The 22,356-nt window shown below is 43.3% G+C and overlaps 1 protein-coding gene across 2 annotated transcripts in view; it reads right to left on the minus strand.

Moving 5' to 3' along the window:
* Positions 1-13,882: 13,882 nt before the first annotated feature.
* Positions 13,883-22,356, minus strand: part of C7H1orf198 (chromosome 7 C1orf198 homolog) — a 38,154-nt gene continuing 29,680 nt past the window's right edge. For both annotated transcript variants that reach the window (XM_077168298.1, XM_077168299.1), the window contains exons 3-4: positions 21,790-22,329; positions 13,883-17,362 (exon numbers count right to left, since the gene is read on the minus strand). In XM_077168298.1, the coding sequence (XP_077024413.1) occupies positions 17,306-17,362; positions 21,790-22,329 (597 nt within the window). In that variant the 3' untranslated portion in view covers positions 13,883-17,305. The remainder of the gene's footprint in view (positions 17,363-21,789; positions 22,330-22,356) is intronic.

Raw genomic sequence — 22,356 nt, forward strand, 5'->3', positions numbered from 1 at the left:
ATGGAGATAACCCAATCAATTTCCCAACCTACATTATTGAATAGGGACTAAGAGAAATGGTTGCTCCTGTAAGATTGATTAGGATTAAAACATAGCTTTTCTAGGGTACAGAAATCCTCTCAAACCAGCACATACCCCCTGATGGGAGAGGTGGCTTGTGTGATTAGAGATGGAAGGAATTGTTGGAGGCCATCTTGGCAACTAATCCATGAAGTGAATTTGCTTGGAAGGTGTGCCAGTTTGAAAGGACTTATCCTAATCAATCTTGTGGGAACAACGGTTTCTCCTAATCCCTATTCAGTATTATATGTTGTGACTCAATCAAGTGTGGGTATTAAACTTGATTAGGTGGAGATATGTCTCCACCCATTCCAGGTGGGAATTGATTAGTTTATTTGGATCTGATAAAGGAGGAGGAGACATTTTTTAGAGGGAATGCCTTTTGAGAATGACGAGAAAGCCACAGCGGAGCTGAGCAGAGCCACAAGGCCAAGAGAACCACAGAGTCCACCAATCTTCCAATCTTTGGAGGTTCTGAGAGAACAGAGAACATCACAGAACCATGAAGCAGAGAGTCCACCAGCCAGCAACTTTTGGAGATGAAGAAAAAAAACGCCTTCCAGGGAGCTTCATGAAACAAGAAACCAGAAGAGAAAGCTAGCAGACTTTGCCATGTGACCTTCCAGCGAAGAGAGAAACCCTGAACATCATAGGCTTTCTTAAACCAAGGTATCTTTCCCTGGATGCCTTGGTTTGGACATTTCTATAGACTTGCTTTAATTGGGACATTTTTATGGGCTTAGAACTGTAAATTTTTAACTTAGTAAATTCCTCTTTTAAAAAGTCATTCCATTTCTGGTATATTGCATTCTGGGAGCTAGCAAACTAGAACAAAAGGTAAACAATATGGCGAATTAAACTTGACATTGACACTTAGTTTGGCTTAGTGAAAGCCTGTGACTGACAAAACAGTTAAATTTTTCCATTTCTTATCCGCCTTGATTTTGTAGAAATCAGGTCAGCTTTAGTCCATTCGTTATTTTCTTCCTAATCCAAAATGCTTCCCAGTGTCTGCCCATGCGAAAAAAGAAAAAGAAAGAAAAATGCTGCTCTCCAGACACATTAAGTCCGGAGTGGTGATTATTATTTATGGATTTTGAATGGCTGAGATATTGATATAGATATAGATATAACCTGATATTCTAAATATCTTATCTCTAAGATAAGAATGAAGCCAATCAGAGTGGGGTTAAATTAATTCAGAACACAGGGGTAAGGAAGACAATGTCTATAGTTTAGAATCACACATACTCTTTGAGACCAAAGGAAAAAAGGTTTATTTGGTCTGGAAATGAAATTTTCTGTAGCGCATAATCTAACTCAACCTATCTATATTTGAACTTTTGAACAATTGAGACACAGGGAGCCCAGAATAAGAAAGAGGTCCTTTAATCCTGTATAGCCTAATATAATGCTTGGATACATCCTAGAGTATATTAAGCAGATAATCAAAAAGTTTTGGCAAAGTCCCTGGAGGGAGAAAGAATATGTAACTATTAAACCTTACCATCAGGGAATCCCTGATATTGTGTCAAACTTTAGGGACACCCAAATCAATAGGCCATGCCCTCAATTCTGAGGCTTACTCTTGTGAAACTTATGTAGGTGGTGGAGAAGTTTACACTACCTATAGGCATGCCTGAGAGTTACTTCTGGAGGACCTCTATTGTTGCTCAGATGTGGCCTCACTCTAAGCCCAACTCTGCAAGTGAAATCATTGCCTTCCCCCCAACATGGGACATGACATCTAGGGGTGAAAGTCTCCCTGGCGATGTGGGAGATGACTTCCAGGGATGAATCCTGACCTGGAACCATGGGATCAACAATTCCGTTCTGACCAAGAGGGGGGAAAAGAAGTGTGGCTAATAAAGTATCAGTGACAGAGAGAGTTCAAATAGAGTCGAGAGGCTACTCTGGAGTTTGCTCTTATGCAAGCTTCAGTTAGACCTTGCTACCTATCATAACCTCCCAAACTCCAACCAGGACCATTCCAGCCAATCCTAAAGAACACCTAGGGCAATATATAAGATCCCACAAGGGTTCGATGCACTAGAGTAACTTTCCATAAACCTAAAACTCCCAGAAGGGTCCCTGGTCCAGATAAGTCCTGAAACCTAGCTCAGCCCATCCAGAACATTAGATAGCTTCATCTCCCTACTCCATATTAGTGACAGATCCTTCCAACAGAAGAAGTTAGAATGGTCATAGCCCAAACACCCCTAAAGAAAGGGATAGAAAGATCAAAGCAAAGATAAGATTTAACAAATAAATATGAATGCTGAATCGTTAAATTGATACCTCTTTCAGTCTCCAGAGTCTTGGAGCTGCTAGAAGTAAAAACCTGAAATTGTGGAATTGTAACCCATGTCAAACTCTGAAATATGTTCTACAACTAATTATGGTATTGTGATTTGAAATTTATTGCTTTTTTGCATATATGTTATTTTTCACACAAAAAAAGGAAAAAAATGTTGATTGTGATGATAAAAAAAAAAATACTTAAGCCTTCTAGCCTCCTCTATTCTGGAGCACCTAGAAGGAAAAAATCTGAGAGGATGGTATGGTAGCCCATGACAAACTCTGGGATCTGTCCTGTAACTACTTGTTGAAGAGTGCTTTGAAAACTATTGCTTTTTTTGTTTCTTTGCTTTGTATATATGTTATACTATACAATAAAAAAGTTTTTTTTAAAACATGCTGCTCTCATCTCCTATCTTCTTGGGAGTGGTGAGCCATTCTGTCAAGCTGCCTCCTAAATGTGTGTTAAATCCATTCACTTCTCTCCATCTCTGTTGCCACCTTTCTAGGGCAAATCACCATCTGTTCTTGCCTGAACAATAGTTTCCTAACGACTCTTCTGGTTTAAATGTCCCTATTTGAGGGAAATTTTGGTGACCTTACCAGGTAATGAAAAAATATATCATTGCATTGGTTGGCAGAATCATAGGCCCCCAAAGATGCCTCACTGTAGCCCCTGGAATGTTATGTTATGTGACAAAGGGGAATTAAAGTTGCAGGTGGAATTAAGGTTGCTAATTAACTGTCCTTGAGGAGAGTATCCTGAATCATCCAGGTGGGCCCAAGGTAATCACTCCTTATGGAAGAGGGACGCAGAGGAAGAGAGGCAGAAGGACATGGGGAAAAGGGAAGAACAGTCAGACAGAGATGCAACACTGCTGATTTTGAAGATGGAGGAAGGGGGCTAAGAGTCAAGGAATTTAGGTGGCTTCTAAAAACTAGAAGAGACAAGACAGGATTCCCCAAAGGGCCTCCAGAAGGAATGTAGGGCTGCCAACATCTTGATCTGAACCCAGCGAGACCTGTGTCAAACTTCTAACCTACACAACTGTAAAATAATACATTTGTGTTGCTTTAAGACCAAGTTCATACACATTTGTTATAGCAGCAGTGGGAGGCTAATACAAATCCTTAGCCAATACAAGAGTCTTGCACATGGCAGATGGCCATCCCAGAGTGAAGGATCGGGAATGGGTGTGGGTGGAATGAGAGAAATGAGGCGAGGTCCCCAGATTTGGTATGAAAGAGCAGCAAATATCCTGTGCACACTGCGCATATTTCCTATCAACAATAAACTGATTTTCATTATAATGCACAAGACGTTTTGGGGCAGCTCCAAAGTGTCCTAATCAAACTGGTTATCCCAAAAGCTCTCTGAAATTAGCTCCTTCAAAAACCTTGACATTCAGTTTAATTGAAATATAAGGAAGAAGGGTCATAAGAGACCACCCCATCTATCACTATGCTTTCAGGCAGATCCAAACTGGACCAGTTTGGTTGCTGTGGGCCCAGCCCCTATCTAACACTGTCAATTTAATTACCAAGACTTTTCTTTGCGTTTGCAGGGCCCATTCAGCTGGCACCAGATTTTAAGGAGTTAGGAAAAAAATCGGCTGTTATCATCATGCTCCAGAATCCTTAAAACCTCTTTTTCCATGTTACTGATCAGGTTCTTGAAGTCTTTCTGGAGCAAAAGGCTGCATGAAGGCAAGCCCCGTGAATCTGTAGGGAATCATAACTGGCAAGCACAGGAAGAGAAAATTACCTCCACTGAGTTACATAAAATAAACTCCATCCTGATTTATCACTCTAATTCCAGGTGAGTGAACCTATAAGTCGAGGTGATTGGAAAATATCCAAGTGTTAAATTGCAAAGTACCTGTAGTTGCTTCCTAAATGGTTTCTCTTTTAACTCAGCTTCATCCCTACTCAACCCATTCTCCATATAGCTGCTGGAGTGACCTTTTGAAAATACAATTTTTCAGACATTCTACTGCTGAAAGTAGGCACAAATTGAGAAGCTGCACAGACAGAATAACACTCTTAGGGGTCAAATGTCTGGGCAAGTTGCATTGTCCCCTGGCCACAGTGAATTCAAGGAAGAGTAAGACACTTGACCAAAGCTAGACCAAGCAGGTTCTCTCCATCACTCCCCAAAATGTGCCGACTTGAGCCTGACACACAGCATGGAAGATGGTTGGAGCCACGTCGATTTTTGCCAACATCCTAGAGAATGGCTGCAGACTACTTCAGGCTTAACCACAGTCTACAACTCTTCCACCCCAACATTCCTTGCTTCCTTCATTCCTCCACAGGGGTGAGACCTCATGGCAGCCTGACAACTCTCATGGCCTCCTCCATCAGCTCACTTCACACTTTTTCCTCATAGGTCTCATCATCTCTTCAATGTCTAATCCTATCATGGTGTCATCTTTTCAAAGGACTCCATTTGAAACTATTTGCTTTTTGTGTGATGTCATGTGCTTTACTTCTCTGCCCTCTCAATTTTTCTATTAATTGGGGTTAGCTCTAGAGGCATGTTTAGATTCAGAAGGACTGATTTATTTTTCTTTTGGAAAGGATATCTCATAGGTGGTGTCCTGTACTTCATCTTCCATCTTAAAGAGAATTTCCCAAGTCTTAGTTAACTATCCAGCATCCTTATATTAACACCACTTTCTCCTACGTATCCTTGTAGAAGTTTCCATTTTTCTGTTTACCTTCATGATCCGTTGGAATTCATTTTTCTGTATGGTGTGAGGTAAAGGTCAAGATTCTTTTTTTCAAAGTATTTGCAAAGTCCCCTTGGGGGAATGGTGAGAAAGGGGGAAAATCCAACTTCCCCAAGTGGAGAATTCTTGATATTCTCACAAGCAGTGGGGACAACCAAAGCAATGGCTGAGCCCCCAATCTTGGGGTTTGTTCATATGAAACTTAACCCCACAGAGGATAGGTCAAGCCTACTTAAAATTAGGCCTTAGAGTCACCCCCGAGAGAACCTCTTTTGTTGCTCAGATATGGCCTCTCTCTCCAGCCAACACGACAAGCAAACTCACTGCTTTCCCCATCTCTACATGGGACATGACTCCCAGGAGTGTCCCTTCCTGGCAACATGGGAGAGAAATCTTAGAATGAGCTGGGACTCAGCACCAAGGGATTGAGAAAACCTTCTTGATAGAAAGGGGGAAGAGAGAAATGAGGCAAAATAAAGTGTCAATGGCTGAGAGATTCCTAACAGAGTCGAGAGGTTATCCTGGAGGTTATTCTTATGCATTAAATAGATATCACCTTGTTAGTTAAGGCATAACAGAGATGCTGGAGGGAACTGCCTGAAAATGTAGAGCTGTGTTCCAGTAGCCATGTTTCTTGAAGATGATTGAATAATGATATAGTTTTTGCAATGTGACTGTGTGATTGTGAAAACCTTGTGTCTGATGCTTTTATCTACCTTATGGACAGATGAGTAAAACATATGGATTAAAAATAAATAAATGATAGAGGGTACAAATGTTAAAATAAATTTAGTAGATTGAAATGCTACTAAATGATCAATGAAAGGATATAGTATGTATGAATATTTTTTCTGTTTTCTTTTTATTTCTTTTTCTGAATTGATGCAAATTTTCTAAGAAATGATTATGATGATGAATATGCAACTATGTGATAAAAAAAGAATGTTCATATTGTATGTTGATTGGTTTTATTAATAAAAAAAATTTTTTAAAGATTCTTTTCTTCCTCAAATGTTTATTCTCTCAGTACCATTTGTTGAAAAGCCTATTCTTTCCTCTTTCCTCATTTGGATATTTGTCAAAAATCATGCAGGTATATATATCTGGAGCTATTTTTGGATTTTCTGTTCCATGATTATTCTTATGCCAATACCACATTATCTGAATTCCTGAGGCTTTATAAGTTTTGTAATCAGGTGGTATAAATCTTCTAACTGTACTGTCACAAATTTTTCTGGCTATTCTAGGTCATTTGCATTTCCGAATACCTTTTAGAACCAGCTTATCAATTTCTGCCAAAAAAAAAAAAACCTACTAAGCTTTTATTTGAATTGCACTGGATTTGTAGATCAATTTGTAGAGAACTGATATCTTAAAAATATTGAGTCCTCAAAGCATGACCATTATATTTTTTCTCCATTTATTTAAGTCTTTTAAAATTTCTCTCAGTGATATTTTGTAGTTTTTGGCATACAGATTTGCACTTATTTTGTTAAAGTTTTCTTGAGATTTTCATGTTTCTTGATCTTGTAAATGACATTTTAAAAATGTCTTTTTGAAATTATTCATTGCTAATATATAGAAATATTAATGTTTGTATATTGACCTCTTCTGTGATCTTTCTAAACTCACAAATTATTTCTAATAGCTTTTTTGTGGATTCCTTAAGAATCTGTACACACACGTTAATCGAAAAGTAAAGAAAGAATTATTTTTTCTTTCCAATTTTTATGCCATTTATTTATTTCTCTTGCTTTATTGTATTGGCTCAGATTGCCAACATAAAGTTAAGCAGAATTGGTGAGGACAGTTATTCTTGCCGTCTCAATTTTAAGGGAAAAGCATTCAGTCTTTCCCAAATAAATACCATGTTAACTGCAGGATTTTCATAGGGGGTCTTTTTCAGCCTAAGGTAGCCCCCTTCTATTTCTACTTTGGACTCTTTATCCTGACTGGCTCTTCAATTTTGTCAAATGTTTTTTCTGTACCTACTGGGATGCTTACACAGCTTTTCTCTTTTATTCTGTTAATATGAGGAATTCCAATGGTTGATTTTCAAACTTTAAATAAACCTTAAATACTTGGGATAAATTACACTTAGTCATGATGCATTATTAAAAAAAATTACAAGATTTTATTTCCTAATTGTTAAAGGAATTTTTGCACCTATGATCACAGGGAATATTGAGCTGTAGTTTTCCATCCCCACCCCCACCTCTTTTAGGGGGAGGAGGGAATATCTTTGTCTGGTTTGGGTATCTGGGTAATGCTAACCGCATAAAATTATTTGGGCAGTATTCCCTCTTTTACTTTCAACAGAGTCTGTGTAAGATTAATATTATTGCATATTTAGTAGAACTGGCTGTTCTAGTTTGCTAAGCTGCTCAAAGCAGATACCATGAAATGTACTGGCTTTAACAGTGAGAATTTATTAAATTACAAGTTTACAATTTTTTTTTTTTTTTTTTGCATGGGCAGGCACCAAGAAACAAGCTTACAGTTTTAAGGCTAAGAAAAATGTCCAAATCTAGGTCTCATTAGGAGATGCTTTCTTCCCAAAGATGGGCTACCAGCAATCCTGGACCCTCCATCACATGGCGAGGCACATGGCGGCCTCTGCTTGTCTCTCCCTTCTCTTCTGGGTTTTGTTTCTTTCCACTTCTTGCTTTTGTGGCTTTTTTCCTTGGTCTAAATTGTATTCCCTTATGACGTACTCCAGCAAAAGGATTAAGACACACCCTGAATTAGATGGGTCCCATCTTAAGATTCTGCTTACCTAAAGATCCTTCTTACAAAGGGCCCACACCCACAGAGAGGGATTACCTTTGAGAACATACTTTTCTGGGGAAACATAGCTTCAAACCACCACACTCAAGATTTAAATCATCTGGCTCTTGATTTTTTGTTGAGGGAAGATTTTAAATTGTAATATGAGTCTCTCTATAGCAAATTTAAAGTCAATATTAGCAGATTGTGCCTTTAAATGAATTGGCCCATTTCATTTAAATAGTCATAGGTTTGCCATAAAATTGTTCAGAATAATTATTTATTATACTTTTAATAAATGAAGGATCTGTAATTATGTCCCCTTTTTCATTATTAAAATTAATAGTTTATGTCTTATTTTCTCTTTATCAGATTTATCAATTTTACTAATCTTTTAAAAGATCCAGCTTTTGAAATCATTTATTTTCCTTGTTGCTTGCCTATTTCCTATTTAATTGGTTCCCAATCTTTATTTCCTTCTTTCTTGTTTACCTTAAATTTAATTTGTTCTTTTTTTTCTAGTTTCTTAAGAGAGAAGCTTAGATGATTCGTCTTAGTACTTTCTTCTCTTCTAGTAGAAGCACTATTATTCCCCTTTAGGCACTGCTTTAGTTGCATTCTGCTAACTTTGATATGTTGTGCTTTCAGTTAAAATATAGTCTAATTTTCCTTGTGATTTCTTCTTTGAACCATGAGTTATTTAAAAGTATACTGCTGACTTCTGGGCCACGATGGTGGCTTAGTAATGTGTGCATTTTAGTTCATCCTCCACAACAACCAATAAATACCCAGAAACAGTACAGAACAGCTCCTGGGGCCATGTCAGTGACCGAACAAACAGCGTACCCGAGTCTGGACAAGCTGGACCAGCTGTGAGACCCCCAGAATCGTGAGTTCCCCAAGCCGCAGTGGCTGGCGCCCCTCCCCCACAGAATGCTTCCCAGAGGGGAAAGGAAAGAGACTTTACCAGCAGCAGGGGCTGAGCCCAACCAAACGCCAATTGTGGAATTAATTAACAAATTCTGACTACTAAAAATAGGCCCCCAGCTCAGGTGAACCTGGTCAAAGCGGAGGTCGCTCATTTTTGCCCCAGCATTAAGGGGGCAGGGCTGAAAGAAAAACAACCAGAAAAAAGGAAACAGAGGTTTTTGTGACTGTGTTTCTACAAAGACTTGACTGCCTTAGGATACAGTGGCAGGACTTCTTAGGCTGCAACTGCCCCAGGCATAGGCAGAAACAAGCTCGTTTGAGGGCTTGTCTGGAGCCTGTGCCTTCCCCAGGGGAGGGGTGAAGCCCAGCTCAGGTGGAGTCCCTCTCTCAAGGAATTCAGACACCAGGGCTTGGTAATTTGAAGCCATTAAAACCAGCCTACAACCTCTCCTCTGTCTCCACCATGCCCCAGCAGGTAGAGTCTGCCAAAGTTAAAGGTACTGCATCATCTTATACTGGTGGGACCGGCAGGCAGACAAGCACCACATACTGGGCAGGATAAGAAAAACAGACCCCAGAGACTTCACAGGAAAGTCTTTCAACCTGCTGGGTCTCACCCTCAGGAAAAGCCAATGCAGGTGACTCTTTCCTCCTTATAGGAGGCCAGTTTGGTCTGGGAAAATCTGGCTGAGGTCTATAATCTAAGTAGACCCTTCTAAGTGTGAGGGGGGAAAGGCACCATACAAGCAGGGCAAGAAACAAGAAAACAAGAACTGAAAATTTCTCCTCTGTTAAACAAAACCTAAGCTAGAGGTCCAGATAAAGCTGAACTGAATGTCAAAGAATGGATAGGCAACAAATTCATCCAGCAAGAAAACCCTAGGTAAAAGAAGTGAAAACAATCTCCAGAATAAACTAATTAAGGTAATTAAATGCCTAGACGCTAGCAAAAAATAAGAAATCACATTAGGACAATTGCAGATATGGCCCAGTCAAAGGAACAAACCAACACTTCAAATGAGATACAGGAGCTGAAACAATTAATTCAGAATATACAAACAGACATGGAAAACCTCATCAAAAACCAAATCAATGAATTGAGGGAGGATGTAAAGAAGGCAAAGAATGAACAAAATGAAGAAATTGAAAGTCTGAGAAAACAAATCACAGAATTTATGGGAATGAAAGGCATGGTAGAAGAGATGAAAAAACAATGGAAACCTACAATAGTAGATTTTGAGAGACAGAACATAGGATTAGTGAACTGAAGAACAGAACATCTGAAATCCATCAAGAAAAAGAAAATATAGGGAAAAAAATGGAAAAATATGAGCAGGGACTCAGGGAACTGAAAGACAATTTGAAGCATACGAATACACGTGTTGTGGGTGTCCCAGAAGGAGAAGAGAAGGGAAAAGGAGGAGAAAAACTAATGGAGGAAATTATCACCGAAAATTTCCCAACTCTTAGGAAAGACTTAAAATTACAGATCCAAGAAGTGCAGCATACCCCAACAGAAAAGATCCAAATAGACATACGGCAAGACACTTACTAATCACAATGTCAGAGGTCAAAGAGAAAGAGAGGATCTTGAAAGCAGCAAGAGAAAAGCAATCCATCACATGCAAGGGAAGCCCAGTAAGACTATGTGTAGATCTGTCAGCAGAAACCATGGAGGCGAGAAGACAGTGGGATGATATATTTAAATTATTAAAAGAGAAAAACTGCCAACCAAGAATTCTATATCCAGCAAAATTGTCCTTCAAAAATGAGGGAGAAATTAAAACATTTTCAGACAAAAAGTCACTGAGAGAATTTGTGACCAAGAGACCAGCTCTGCAAGAAATACTAAAGGGAGCACTAGAGACAGATAGGAAAAGACAGAAGAGAGAGGTGTGGAGAAGAGTGTAGAAAGGAAGACTATGAATAAAGGTAAAAAAAGGAAAATTAGATATGACATATAAAATCCAGAAGGCAAAATGGTAGACAGAAGTACTACCCATGCAGTAATAACACTAAATGTTAATGGATTAAACTCCCCAATCAAAAGACATAGACTGGCAGAATGGATTAAAAAACAGGACCCATCTATTTGCTGTCTCTACTCAAAGGATATGAGGGTAAGGACAAAAACGGACATTTGCACAGCAATGTTTATAGCAGCATTATTTACAATTACCAAGAGATGGAAAGAGCCAAAATGTCCATCAACAGACAGGTGGCTAAATAAACTGTGGCATATACATATGATGGAATATTATGCAGTTGTAAGACAGAATAGTTATGAAGTGTATAACAACATGGATGGACCTTAAGGACATTATGCTGAGTGTGATTAGCCAAAAACAAAAGGACAAATATGGTATGGTCTCACTGATATGAACTGACATTAGTGAATAAACTTGGAATATGTCGTTGGTAACAGAGACCATCAGGAGATAGAAATAGGGTAAGATATTGGGTAATTGGAGCTGAAGGGATACAGACTGCAACAGGTCTGGATACAAAAACTCAGAAATGGACAGCATAATACTACGTAACTGTAATATAATTATGTTAAAACACTGAATGAAGCTGCATGTGAGAATGATAGAGGGAGGAGGGCTGGGGACATAAATGAAATCAGAAAGAAAGACAGATGTTAAAGATCGAGATGGTATAATCTAGGAATGCCTAGAGTGTATAATAATAGTGAAATGTACAATGTACAAATTTAAAAAATGTTTTTGCATGAGGAAAAAAAAAGAATTATTGCAGGGTGCTGAAAATAGATGGTAATTAATATTTTAAAATGTCACCTTATGTGTGAGACTAAAGCAAAAAAAGTTTGTTACAAAATTTAGATTTTGACTAGAGCATTTCCTAATATAACTTATGTAGATCATTTGATTGAACATCTAAGTACTTGGAATCTCAGGTAGGACATGAGATTTTATTGGTTTGTCCAGAGTGATGCCCCAGTGAATCCCAGAGTAATTTGATCAGTGAGTGGAAAAGTATTTGCAAGTGGAAAAGTATTTGCAAGCCCTCTTCGGGGAATGGTGAGAGTGGGGAGAAATTCAACTTCCCCAAGTTGAATTCTTGATATTCTCACAAGCAGTGTGGACAGCCAAAGCTATAGGCAGAGCCCCTAGTCTTGGGGTTTGTTCACATGAAACTTAACCCCACAAAGGATAGGTCAAGTCTACTTAAAATTTAGGCCTAAGAGTCACTCCCAAGAGAGCCTCTTTTGTTGCTCAGATGTGGCCCTTCTCTCCAGCCAACACGACCAGCAGTCTCACCACCCTCCCCCTCTCCGCGTGGACATGACTCCCAGGGGTGTGGACCTTCCTGGCAACATGGGACAGAGATCCTGGTATGAGCTGAGACTCAGCATCAAGGGACTGAGAAAAACCCTAGAATGAGCTGAGAATTAACATCAAGGGATTGAGAGAACCTTCTCAACCAAAGGGGGAAGAGTGAAATGAGACTATCTCAGTCTGTCAATGGCTGAGAGATTCCAAACAGAGTTGAGAGGTCATCCTGGAGGTTATTCTTATGCATTAAGTAGGTATTACCTTGTTCAAGATGTAGTGGAGAGGCTGGAGGGAACTGCCTGAAAATGTAGAGCTGTGTTCCAGTAGCCATGTTTCTTGATGATAATTGAACAATGATATAGCTTTCACAATGAGACTCTGTGAATGTGAAAACCTTGTGTCTGATGCTCCTTTTATCTACTGTATCAACAGAAAAGTAGAACATATGGAATAAAAATAAATAATAGGGGGATCAAATGTTAAAATAAATTTAGTTTGAAATGCTAGTGGAAAATGAAAGCGAGGGGTAAGGGGTATGGTATGTATAATCTTTTTTTTCTCTGTTATTTTATTTCTTTTCTTATTGTCTTCTTTCTTTTTCTAAATCGATGCAAATGTTCTAAGAAATGATGAATGTGCAACTATGTGATGATATTAAGAATTGCTGATTGTATATGTAGAATGGAATGATATCTTAATGTTTTGTTTGTTGTTAATTTTTTAATTAATAAAAAAAAATGCTGAAAAAAAGAAAAAGAAAAAGCCCCATGGCATGCCCCACCCAGCAACAGAGCGCATTCTTGTCCCTTGGAGTCAACATCTTCCTTCTCTTGTTACAAAGTGCTGAATAAACCCAGATATATTGTGTCTCTAAGTTGATGGCTCCCTCTTGAATAGAAACATTTTTTTCCATATGTTAACATCACATACTAAGCAACCATAAAAGTTGCCAAACCTAGGGCCTTGGGAGCTATTTCACCTCCTCCCATAATGTGTAGATGTAACAATCCTACTCTTGACAGCCCATAATCTTCACCACAAGTACTATATACCAATAAGTCAGCAAGCAAAAGTATTCAGTTACTGGGATATCTTTGGTGCCAGAAGCAGCAAGTTTCCACTGTGCAGGATAATAAGTCGGGAGAAGACAATCCACTTGAATCACAGGTCTTCCATGGGACACAGGGTCTGAGGCAGGAGAAGCCAAGATGGGGACATGGATACACCTCTCTCCAGGGTCCACAGAGGAACTCTCACTGCATAGCATAGACCTTCGTCTTTTCTTTGAGGTGTATTAGTTTTTAAAACTCATTGGATGTGGAAATTTGACATCTAAACATCCTTCTTCATCTATAGTTGGCAATTTACCACGTGTATTTTAATGAATGGAATGGAACTGACTGGCCATGCTTAATTTTGTATTTTTTCCATTAAAAAGCAGCTTTAACTAGGACTCGACCAGAAGGCTTTCAGGGAGGTAAGATTTCCTTTTTTGAGTCACAGTCACTAAATATGATAAGCTTGCCCAAAAGAAAGACTTCCCGTAGCTTCAGTTTTACCCAAAGGCTGCAAAGAGGTCCTCGAGGGCTGAGCCGCCCCGTCTGCAGGGCTGCATGCACCTCAGCCGTGGCGACCCCTAGCCTGCAGAGGGTACCACGTCAAGACGGTGAAAAGTGGGTTTTCTGAGGGGGTTTCAAATTCACTTTAGCTAGTATTAATCTTTTTTTTTTTCCCTTCAGTGTTCAAGTGCAATCATCCTAACAGGCTTTCTGGAACAGCCCAAAATAAACACATCCAGCATATTTTAAACGGCTTTATTAAAGGTCATTAATATAAAATATGACAAGTTACAAGTTCTAAGAATTTATCATTTTTGAAAATGTGTATCAAAGGAAGGCAGTGCAGGGACCACGGTAGCGGTAGCGGCTGCCCCTGACCTCCAGGGGGCTGGAGTGCGAGCTGGGGGACAGACAAGCTGTTCCCAGATGGGGCAGCCCTCCAAAACCCCAGACGGCCAAGGGTGGGGCCCCTCAGGTGAAAGAACAGAGACTGGTTTCTAATTTCCTTGGGGAGGTTTTTGCAAAATGCAGTCACCCAAGGCAATATACTGTATCCTGGAGCTCCATCCCAGGTGTAAAGAGTAGAATGTGGCTGGGGAGTCCAAAGTCACATACAGGCTTCGGCTGAAAAGTGTGTATTAAAAAAAGATAATAAATATAAACTCCTGGTTTAAAAAAAACTCCATCCTGACACACAGCAAAAAAAAAGTGGCAAAAGAAAGAGCTTAACTTTCCTCTCGTTGGGCTCATGGAACTTAGGTTTCCATGAGAAAGGGGAAAGGAAGCCATCTCTTATGGGTTGAGTTGTGGCCTCTTCCTGACATGTTCAAGACCTAATTAACCCCTGGAACTTGTGAAGGGACCTCATTTGGAAACAGGGTCTTTGCAGATGTAACCAAGTTAAGATGAAGGCATGCTGGATCAGGCGGACCTTAAATCTAATCTGACTGGTGTCCTGATAAAAAGAGGGAATGTGGACACAAAGGAAAGAAGACAACCATTGGGCAGATGGAGGCAGAGACTGGAGTGGTGCTGTCACAGCCTGGGAATGTCTGGGGCCATCAGAAGCTGCAAGAGGCAAGGGACAATTCTTCCCTAGAGCCTCTGGAGGGAGCACAGTCCTGCTCACACCTTGATTTCAGACACCTGTCCTCCAGAAGTGTGAGACAGAAATGTCTATTGTTTCCAGCCAAACAGTTGGTATTTGTGCAGCCTGAAGACACCAGTACCCCATCTGTGCATAAACTCAGTCCAGGGTTGAAAGTAAGATCCCGCAGGCCAGGGAAGGATGAAACACCCCGAGCGTGTGAACCCCAGTCCTCCATTTTTCCCCCTTCTGACTCTGCTCCTTCAGAAATCAGAGCAAACCCATGCAACTTTTAGGGAAATCCCTCCACGATTTCCCAATTTTTTATTTTACATTTAATTAAGGGAGGCTATCTCACTAGGAAACTAAAAAATATGGTGAAAGTTAACTAAACCCCGTGGATGCTGGGCCCAAGATGGTACTCAGCGTGGCGGAAACTTTCAACAATCCCCATATCCCCAAGCTCCAAGGAGAACTCCAAGGGACTGTTGGGCTTCATGAGAAAGTTGGATGGAAATTAAAATAATCTCCCAAGAAAACATACAGATTACCTTAGACCAGATGCCCCAGAACACAGACCTTTCTTCCCTGTTACACAAACACCAGGGAATTCAAACATCTATATTTCTTCTTAAAAAATAAACCTGGGACCCCTTTTTCCAGGCTGGGCTATGCAACACCTCATGGCCTAGAGGCTGAGCGTGAAGGGTCACTGTCAGCCCACCCCTGAGCTCCCTTTGTGAAAAGTGGCTGGAAGCCAGGAGGGCAGCTGGCACTGCTCATGCTGGTCTGGCTGGGATTTCTAGCTCCTTTCCCTCTCACTGCAATGCTACAGGGCTTTTCTTCCCCCCTTCCATATATCAACGATACCTGAACAGTACAGAAGGAGCCGATATTTGCCAAGTTATAGTCAGTCACCACAGGAGAAATTATAATCCAAGACCTCAAGGGGCCAAAGGAGGTTTGGAAACATGAAGTAATTGGCAGGGACCAACCCAAAAGTCAGCCAAGCCACAGCTTTGGCAGAAACTTCTCTGCAAAAAAAAAAAAAAAAAAAAGTTTGCCACATGTTTTACCTCACAGCCAGAAACAACATTCTGGAAATCATTTCAGAAGAAGTTCCTAAGAAACAGAAAAGCATTAAAAATTTAAAAATACACACTCTGGTATTGAAACCAAATGTTCAATGGGGAGGGCTCAAAGAAGTTAAGGCTTTGGGTGAGGAGCACACAGTGAGAGGCAACGTGTAATCACATTGTACGGGGTTTGGTGACTCTGCTTGGGGCACGGCTTGCAGTCCCATGCAGGTCAGGGGCAGCCAGCCAGGAAACCCCGTGTGGGCAGCAGGATGGCTGGGACGGCTGCTCACGGCAGGTCCATCTCCCCCACCCCCCAGGGGGCACGGTCCACCTTCTCCACCAGCCGAGGGCTCCAGCCATGGTCAGTGGTGACCAGAGCAGCAAGGAACACAGGTGGCAAAGTCCAGCGCGAGGAGAACCCCTTGTGTTGTGACATCTTCAAGGCCTCCAGGACGGGTGCTGGTGGGTGATGCAAAAGCTTGACTTGTCCACTTCTGGTGGTGGTCAGGGTTGGGGTGAGTCCAGCACGAAGCAGTCTGGCCAGTCCTTGGGGATGAAAGACGCCCTCTCTTCCTGATGGTTTCACACTGGAAGATTCTAGCAAAACTAATCAAAGAGCCCTTTCCTCCAGCACTGCCTGCCATCTACCCTTTCTCCTTTCGATGCCCAGTACAGGGAATAACCAACTGGTCAGTTGAGTAACAAAGAATTTCCAAAAGGAAACTGGTACCAAAAAAACCAAGAAAAGTGATAGCTCTATGGCTGCTAAATCTAGATACAAAATACTGAAATGTTAATATAAAATCTTTAAACATGCAGCTTTTTTTTTAAACAATAATTAATAGTTTCAATAAGGATTAGGGCAGCTTAAAGACAACCTTTTCTATATGCCGATAGCCTGCTTCTGAGAAATGATGTGAGGGTGGAGGGTGGTGCACAATACAAGAAATGCAGCTTCATCAGGGAAGCCCCAGGGCAGGTCGGGAGTGCTCGGTAAGCATGTACTGGGGACAAATCTTTCCCTGCTCACAGCCAGGATGCAGATACCTATTTGGCTGAGGACATCACATTCAATCAAAGTTAACCCCAAACAGTTAAGAAAAGGGGAGGGAGGAATAAAGAAGCAGCAGATGGATGTCACTTTTATGATATCTGCGACATACTGAGGAAAACTCTTTCTTTGAGGACCAGGACGATGAGTGAAGCTGGGACAGAAGTTTCATTTACAGTATTTACTGACTTTCTCATGGTCTCTAAAGATTCCAAAGGTAAAACTTCTGTTATCAAATCATTGAAAATAGCATATATATCTGGTCTTACCAAAAAACAGGAAATATCTAAACAAGGCAATATTTAACAGTTTCCAATTGATTAAGAAAAGAGTTTACAGAAACTAGGAAAATGCACGGGTAAAATGCTGCCCTTTTTAACCTCCTCCACCACACCACTTAAGAAAACCTTTTGGGGTTCTTGGTTTTATTTTCTTGTCTAACGTATTTTACCAATTGTCCAGAAAATCAAATCCCGTCTTCAAGACGACATTACTTGAGCCGAGCTGTAGAAAGAACAAAAACACTAAAGTAAGGCAGGAGCTTTTTTTTTCAGTTGTCCATAATCTAAAAACAGCATCTCATTTAAAATGACCCAGATGAATTAGGCTGCTTCTGTCTCAGAGGTTTCCTGACCTCAATTTACCTCAGTGCTTGGAGCCGGAAAATTAAATAAAATCCAATGCAAGCTACAACTTGACAGCCCCAACACTCTCCCCTCTCCTTCCCCAGACATGTCTACAAGCAGTTTATAGACATCCCTACAAAGAAAAGGAGAAAAAATATATACATTTTCATATTTCTGAATGAGAGACATGTTGAAAGTTATTCATCATGAAAAAAGAGAATCAATCACAAAAATATTTTCTAGTATTTTAAAACAAAAACACACATAACAAAACACAAAAGAACTTGCAAAGCTCAAGGAATAAAAATTATGGGGAAAGAATTTAAAACTTTCAGATTAAGTTAAAGGTCCCAGAGTGATTTCCCTAAATCAGGAATGTTTTCAGAGTCAAGGATAGCCAAGTTGAATGAAAGGCCAATGGGCTATCTCAAGGTATTGCTGTATTTATTGATTAACATTACAACCGGCTTTGGCCCAGCAGCCTGTGATTTAAGGTACCTTCTTCCCCCACTCCAGGACAAGCAGGCCTTCATATGGCCGGCTGCAATCTTCTGAAGCAAGGAAACCTGCCACCCCCTCCTCCAGGCAGCCGGCAAACAGAAGGGCTTAGGTGGAGGTAACGGCAAGGCCTGGGAGCCTGTTTCAGCCCAAGTTTGCCACATCCGAGACGGAGGCACAATGAGCCCAGACATAAAACTCCAAAGCAGTTCAGTCAAGGTTCTCTTCTGATTTTCTTCCAGTTTCTTAAATGCTGTGGCATTTCACTCTGTGCTTTGCTCTCAGAAATCTGTTTCGTCAACAGCGTTTTATGAACTCTCTCCTACTCTCTGCTTCTCCACCTTAACCCCACACACACTTTATGCTTCTCTTTGTGATTAAGATGTCCTCAGCCAAATAGGTATCTGCATCCTGGCTGTGAGCAGGGAAAGATTTGTCCCCAATACATGCTTACCGAGCACTCTTTTATATAAATACCTCCTCCTGAGGGAAATTCAAGCCCAGAGTATCAGAGAAAGAGACCTATTTAGAGGAGAGCCGATAGAGGAAAACATCAGAGATACAAACAAAAATAAATAAATAAAATAAGAGATGAGGCGAGGAGCCAGAGGAGGTAGGAAAAGATGGGATGGTGCGTAACGATAAGAAAGGGTAGAGGATGGCATGCCAACGTGGAGGTGATGGAAATTAGGGGGAGCCCGCCACACAGGGCTCCTCTTCTTCAAGAAGGTAGCAGACGTGGTCCTTTGCTGAGAGAGGTGGTGACAGGGGAGGAAGTACTTAGAGCCACCTCTCCAGGCACCAGCCAAGAGAATCATTACGAGATGATGACAAGGTGGCCAAGAGATACTGAGGGCCCAGTGGAGGCTGGAGGACAATGACACACCGGAAAATAGGTCAGCAAGGCTCAGCCTACCACCAAGGACACAGAGGTGCGGGCACCCAGGGATGGGGCTTACTGAGGGCGCCCATAAGTTGCCCCTGGCTCCAAAAGCCAAGCCCGTCCTTAAAGAATGGGAAGGTACTTTGCAGACGTGATCAAAGTCATCATCAGCTGACTTTAAATAAAGGAGATTATCCGGGATCACCTGGGTGGGCCTGACCTCATCAGTGGAACAGCCTTGACAGCAGAGCTGAGGATCCTTAAAAGAAATCCTGCCTGTGGTCAGGAGCTTCAGCCCATGCCCCAGGGTTCAGCCTGCCCCTGCCCTTCCTGGTGGCCTGCACTATGGACTTTAGACTTCCCTAGCCAGCCCCCACCATCACTCAAGCCAATACTTGGCAATAAATCTTCCCATGTATATCCCCTACTGGTGCTGATTCTCTGGGTGAACACAAGGCCCACAGCAACTTGCTGGTGTGGTTTTTGTGCGTTTCCCTCCCTCTTTCCACCACGCTCCCTCCCCCTCTCCACCACGCTCCCTCTCCCTCTCCACCACGCTCCCTCCCCCTCTCCACCACGCTCCCTTCCCCTCTCCACCATGCTCCCTCCTCCTAGGCTGGGAGCATCAGTCAGCAGAGCCATGGGGCTGCCCAGATCTCACTGGTCCAGACCCCGTCCCGTCCAGCTGCCCTGGATTCCACATCCAAGACTCATCAGCCTTCCTGAGATTTGTTCAACCACATTTCGTGGATCCTCCTACTAGTGACGGCCAAGGCAAAGAACCTTCTTGGGCAGTAAGGTCTTCTACACAGACTCCCTGCCTCATCTCATCCTTCTCCTGCAGCCCAGCGCTCCTCCTCCCCACCTAGGGACCTGCCCACATCACATGCTGTAAAGCATCCCACATCGGGTCTCCACCCCACCTTCCTGTGCTGCTCAAAGGGCTCCTGATTCAAAGTAAAAAACAGCCCCAATGGGTCCTGCCTGGCTCATCACCACAGCCCGGCAGCTACCTCCCAAGTCTGCATTTGGGCCTCATGGTTGTTCCAGATGGCAGCTGAGTCACAGCCCCTACCCAAGCACTTCCCCAATGCCTCTTTCACAGGACCTTGGCTCAAACCTTAGCTCTGCTACCCGTTAGCAGCAAATTTGAGCCACTTTGATCCTTAGTGGTCTCAGCTGTGAAATGGCGATCACAGCTTACCTTGTTGGATTCATGTTTGGAGCTGATGTGCATATAAGGGCTTGCCAGGTGATTTGCTCCACATTAATTTTTCCACCAAACTGCAGTGATGCAAGGGAGGGGTTCTAAGCAGCAAGAACAGTTGCTGAAGTCCACCCTTACTCTCGGTACCTAAAGCCCAGACCAACTGCGCAGGGGAAGGTAGCAACGGTGGGGGTGGGCTCTGGTATAAGACAGCAGACCCTTGTCGGGAGGCACCAGGAGAGTAGTCTGCTTGTGAAGAGGACCCCGGCTCTCACCAGGACCCTGGAGTCACTAAGCCTATGGTTCAGCAGGGGTTTGGAGCTGGAGATGCTAGGGAGTGCATGCTGGCTCCCTGGGGACCAGACGGCAGACTCCTGGCCCCTCCAGAGCCGATGCCTTCAGCCAGGGCTTCCAGGGAAGCAGGGGTGGCTCAGCCGCCAGCTGCTGCAGCCTCCAGACCCTCAATTACTCCCTCTGCCTTCCTCAAGTGGTGAGCTTTGCCCCTTGCTGTCCTCTCCCTTCCTCCTTTGAGATTCAGCAAGCACTCTGACACCTCCGAAAAAAAATCTCTGAGCGACCACAAAGCATTCCTGTTATGGAAGGCCATCAGGCATTTTTTGTGACAGCAGTGCAATGCCATAGGAGAGGAGCAGAGCGTGGCGGGCGGCTGCTGAGGGGCAGACCCTCTTCCTGGTGGACAGGATGCTGAACTTCACGCCATCAGTCCAGAGGTGGAACAGCCCACGAGGTTCTCCCTGAAACGGTTCTTAGGGCTACATCGAGAGTTCTTGCTTTACTATAAAACAACGCCTCAAAACCAGGCCCTCCTACAATAAGAATGACAATTTGTGTGTGTGTGTATGTATGTGTAAAGCTCCCAACGCTTGTTTCACTTAAAGTCATTACCGCACATTGTGCCTTCTCCTTGCCAATTCATCCTCTTCAAGAAATGCAAGCTGAGCAGTAAAGAACAATCGCCACCATCCCCCCACCCGCCACCACATACAAAATGCAGGAGTCCAAAGAAGCCATTTACACCCTTTATTCTCTTGCATGGCACCTTTCTTCAGGACTCACCCCACCTCAGCCACGGGGCCTCCCAGACACCCCTCTGACCCTTCTCTTACTTCTCCAACTACCGAAAACAACTCCTGCCTTGAGAATGCTTCTAGGAAGAGGCAGCCAGGCCCTGCTGGGAGACGAGAGCCGCCCCGCCCAGAGGCAGGGATACCCTGTAGTTCCCAAGCGCCAAACACAGAGCCAGAGCTTCTGGGCTGAGGCCCTGCAGCCTGGCCAGCCTCCTCCGCTCCTCAGGACATCTGCTGGCCCCCTCCTCACACCAAACTCACAGCCTTCTCCTCCTAAGTTCCCTTGCCCGCTCTCCCCTCCTGCCATCTCCCCCTTACCCGGGGGTCCTCACACACCCGGGGAGAAGGACAATGGACACTCCCTGGGATACCGCCACTCACCAGCCAAACGAGTCACAGCACAAAGACGGACTTGCAAAACCCGTGTCGCTGCACAGGTATCAGGCAGAGGGACTGACAGCTCTCCCGACCCCCAGGATTCTCTGCGGAGGGGGGCAGGGGACAGGAAGGAGGAAGGGGAGAAGAGGAAACCCTGGGCACCCCTCGTGACCCCTGGAGCGCTCGCCCCTCGAGCTCTCGGAAGGGAACCCCTGACCTGACCTGAAGCAGCCATGGGCCCAGGCACTCACCTGTGCAGGTGTGGGTTCCGAGAACAGAGTATCCTCCACATCATCCTGTGTGGCTTCGGAAGAGGACAGCTTCCCCGTGGGCTCGGAGGGCATGGCCTCGTCCGTCACACTCAGGGGGGCCTGCTCGGGCTGGGGCCTCTGGCGCTCGCCGCTCACGCTGGGAAGGCCGCGGGGCTCCTGTCGGAGGTTGCCGGGCCTCTCCGCCTTGGCCTCCCGGTCCTTGGGAGTGGCTTCCTGCCGGTAACAGGCAGGCAAGCCCTTTTCCCCTTTCTCCATGGACTTGATCTGACTGGGGGTCAGCGACGGGAACTCGGCCTCAGGCCCCTCTCCCCGGGACCGCTCTGCATTGATCTTCCAGAAGGAGGCTTCTTCCTTCCGCGCGGGCCCAAGAGCATCCAAGCTGGAGGACTTGCTTCCCTGAGAGCACCGGAGGGCCTGCGCGCCCTGAGCGGCTTTGGACAGCTGCCTCGGCTCGTTCGCGGCGGGGCCACTGCTTGGTTCTTGGATGGATAAGGAGGAGATGCTGAACTCCATTTGACTCTGACCCATAGGACATGAGAAAGAGGA

Source organism: Tamandua tetradactyla, chromosome 7 (genome assembly GCF_023851605.1).
Source record: "Tamandua tetradactyla isolate mTamTet1 chromosome 7, mTamTet1.pri, whole genome shotgun sequence".
NCBI lineage: Eukaryota > Metazoa > Chordata > Mammalia > Pilosa > Myrmecophagidae > Tamandua > Tamandua tetradactyla.